At 53.8% G+C, this 3693-nt stretch overlaps 1 protein-coding gene across 14 annotated transcripts in view; it reads right to left on the minus strand.

Moving 5' to 3' along the window:
- Window positions 1-3693, minus strand: part of FXYD6 (FXYD domain containing ion transport regulator 6) — a 40722-nt gene that overhangs the window by 2960 nt on the left and 34069 nt on the right. For 7 of the 14 annotated variants that reach the window (XM_011964838.1, XM_011964836.1, XM_011964837.1 and 4 more), the window contains 6 exons: window positions 3455-3517; window positions 2726-2764; window positions 2528-2602; window positions 1884-1920; window positions 1040-1089; window positions 489-538 (listed from right to left, as the gene is read on the minus strand). In XM_011964838.1, the coding sequence (XP_011820228.1) occupies window positions 510-538; window positions 1040-1089; window positions 1884-1920; window positions 2528-2602; window positions 2726-2764; window positions 3455-3512 (288 nt within the window). In that variant the 5' untranslated portion in view covers window positions 3513-3517 and the 3' untranslated portion in view covers window positions 489-509. Of the gene's footprint in view, window positions 1-124; window positions 539-957; window positions 1090-1883; window positions 1921-2527; window positions 2603-2725; window positions 2765-3454; window positions 3518-3693 lie in introns of those variants that run through there. The other 7 variants (XR_001004326.1, XM_011964835.1, XM_011964843.1 and 4 more) reach the window with 7 other exon arrangements.

The raw sequence follows: 3693 nt of genomic DNA on the forward strand, positions 1-3693 counted from the left end.
CAAGTATACATATGTAACAAACCTGCACGTTATGCACATGTACCCTACAACTTAAAGTATAATAATAATAAATAAATTTTTTTAAAAAAAAAAAAGGAAAAAAAAAAAAAAGTGGCCCTAAAGTACTTTCTGAATCAGCGCGGAAAGCCGTTATCTTTATGCCACTTTGTGATTAGCAGCATTTCACTAACTCTTAATTCTCCCCATGTGGCAGCTGGGATGATGGCCTATGCGCTCGGCCTTTGAGCTGTGTGGAAGCCCCGTTTCCTGGTGTTTGCATGCACATGTGTGGGACACCTTGGGTGTTTCTGGTCCTGGTCTCTCTCACAGCCCCTTTCAGACTCCTGAAGGCTCCTCAGGGCAGGGCCCATAGTAAAAGCTGTGCCCACGGCAAAAGCTAGCCCCATCCTTCCTGCCTGAACTCCTGTCCAGGCCCTGATGCAGACGGTGATGGTGACAGGGGCCGATCCAGGCAGTGAGCATCTCACCTTCCACCTGACGGCTGCACTTCAGTTCTCTGCTTTCTGGGGCTCTGTTGCTGGAAAGAAAATCAGAATGGATGATAGTATATAGACTCCTCACCCCAGTGGGCCACCCCCAACAGCAGCCGTGTCTATGCCTGACTCTGGGGGAGCAAAGAGGTGACAGCCATGGGATTTCGAGTCAGAACGATCTAGGGTGAATCCTGGCCCTGCTACTTGCTGCTTACAGGAACCTGGTAACCTCTCTGAGTCCCTCGGTTATAAAATGAGGACAGTGATGCCTATCTCACGGGGCTGTGTGCACATTAAATGATATGGGGTCTGTGCCTGGCACAAGCAGATGCTCTGTAAATAGCAGGTGACACTAGTAGTAGCCTGTTTGGTGGAGTGAGGGGGCAATGCTGCAGAGGCCCTGGAGACTCCCTCTCCTGGCACTGCGGGAGCATGTCTGGCTGACTCTAGCGAGGCCATGCACCTGGCAACAGTCCCTTCCTGGGCCACAGAGGGGTCCCTCTGTTCCCTCTTTTCCATCTGGGCAGGTGGTCACGGACAGTTACCATTGGCGGTGATGAGGTTCTCCACCTGGGCTTCCTCGTCTCCTGGGGCCCTGCAGGAGAAGGAGAAGCACAGCCCTGTCAGAGATCTCCAGGGCAGACCCAGAGAGCGTCGCTCTGCTCCTCACTGGGGCACAGCCGCCTGTGGTCAGGCTCCTCCCAGTGCCCTGAGGGGCTGGAGCTCACTCCGCTGTGGGGTGCATGGGGCAGAGGGAGAGGTCTGGACTGAAGGATCAGACTCGGAGGGAACTTACAGGCACCCTTCAATGTCAGCCCTCGACTTCTATCAAGTCACAGGAAGGGGAACCTAAGGCCACATGGGGCCTTGGGTGTGTCCTGTCACAGGCTTTGGACTTCTGGGGTCCAAGCTACCCTTGGCTATTGTAGTAAATTAATGGGGTATGACCTCTGTGTGGGAGTAGAAAGAAGGTCCAAGTGTCTGTTCAGCTCAAAGAGCCTCATGAACAGGTGACAAGCGGGGACTGTGTCGCAGGTCCTGTAGAGAGGACCTGGGCACCAAGAGAGGCCAGGAAGCCCTCTGCTTCCCTTCTCCCAAGCTCAACTGTCCCAAGGGCCTCCAGAAAAGGTTCCAGTACTTTCTTGTCCACTTCCCCTCCCCTACATATATCAGAAGAGACAGGATGGGCTGACCGTCAATGTTTGGACCTCTCCTTTGCCCCAGAGTCTACCTGGCAGTCCCCAGACTCCCAGCCCTATGCCCCAACACACACATTCTGCCTCTGAGACAAGAATCCAACAGAATGCCCATTTGGGGGGTCACACACCAGGGCTCCTTTCCTGTCCCACCTAATATCACCCCCAATGTCCACTGCCACAGCATCCTTACCGGGGCTTCTGATTGAAACTGCACTTGCACCTGCGACCTGAAAAGCAAGGAAACCATCCAAGGTCATGCTCCTGGCTTGGCCATAGCAGGGCCAAGGGTCTGTGCAGGTTGTGGGACTATGTAAACGGCATCCCCTAGACCTGTGCGGTGCACAGTTTGCACAGCTGCACACAGTGGCCCTCAGATGGGGTAGCTTCTTCTGGGGCAAAGGAAATACATTCCACAGCTGGAATGGCTACACCCCCACAGCCCTCTTGATCATGTGAGTCAAGAGAGATCTGTGCAGATCAGGCTCACGTGGGAACAACAAACTCAGGGGCACATCCCTCGCACACTAGGGCAGTGCCTGTCTCCTTCCTCCATGACTGCCCCACTCATGCCCTATAGACACAGCACTGGGAAGCCTCCCTACCGGTTCCTATCTGTGCTCATTGTCATATGACATTTTCTTTATTCCCACTTCAGTGTTTCACTGAGCACTTACTATGTGCCCAGTACACTCTATTGGGTCGTGAAGATAACATGGAGGACAGGCAGCCTCCTTTCCTCTCCAGGAGACGGACCAACCAGGCTCTCACACTGCCCCCACCTGCTTAGCAGCCTCAGTCATTGCTCTTACAGAGTGAGCAAAAGAACCAACTTACTTAGGATAAGGAGGATCCCAACCGAGAAGAGGACCACAGCGAACACCAGTCCCCCAATCCTCAGGGTCTGGTAATCTGCCAAAGGAACCAAGGGTGAGAGAGGAAGGGGCCAGGGAGACGGTGTCTGTTCCCCCCATCCCTCCTGCCAGGCAGGGCTGCATCCCCCTGACCCCTGCACCCAGGGTCCCCACTGCTCACCATAATGAAAAGGGTCCATTTCCTTCTCCTTCTCAGCTGCTGCAAAAACAAACAGTTGGTCAAGAGAAAGAAAGCTACACAGCCCGGCTCCCAAATAGCTAACCTTGCCTCACAGACCTCCGTCTTCACAAAGGGATTCCGGAGAAGCAAGGCCCATTAAGCAGAGATGCCTAGAGGTGCACAGTAGGGCAGGCCTGCCAGTTAGGGGGTTAGGGGAACCTGAGGGCCAAGGGCAATGAAGGCATTGAGCCTCAGTGAGGCTCCGAGTCATGCAACATCCACATTCATTGCCCCTTTTTATTCTTACATCATCCCCAGAAGGCAGGGTCAATTTTCCTCTTGTGACATACGGAGAAACTGAGACCAAGGAAGGACGTGTGACTTGCATGAGGCCAACACTGGCTAATTATGGTCTAGAGACTGACGTGCAGGTCTGACTCCCAGGATTCAGGCCACAAGACCACAGAGGCCCGGTGAGCTTGCGGGGCTTAAACACCATGCCCTGCGGGACCATTAGGGGGCAAGGGGGCAGGCTGTGTTGAGGTCTGTGAATAAATAGCTGCTGCCTCCACGACTTCCTCTGCTGACTGAAGGGAGAGGTCCCTGACCAGACATGAAGAACCTGGGAGTCCCCCAGCCCTAATGTTCCAAGGGGCCCAGAACCTTCCAGTAGAGAGGGCTGGACAGGATTATCATCTTGTCACAGCCAGGTCCCAGAGGGGTACTTACCACTGGCCAGGACCATGGGGGCCAGCAGGCTGCAGAGGAAGACCAGCACCAACTCCATGGCGTCTGGGGACAGAGGGAGGAAAAAATGATTCTCCGGCTAAGAAGCCTCCATTCATCAGCTTCAGGCATCAGCCTGACCAGGGACCAAGTCAAATCCCCAGCTTTACTCTGCACTCATGACTTGACGAGGGTTCAAACAACCTAAGCACAAGCAGGTGACTTTTTTTTTTTTTTTTTTT

Source organism: Mandrillus leucophaeus, unplaced genomic scaffold (assembly GCF_000951045.1).
Source record: "Mandrillus leucophaeus isolate KB7577 unplaced genomic scaffold, Mleu.le_1.0 Scaffold71, whole genome shotgun sequence".
Taxonomy (NCBI): domain Eukaryota; kingdom Metazoa; phylum Chordata; class Mammalia; order Primates; family Cercopithecidae; genus Mandrillus; species Mandrillus leucophaeus.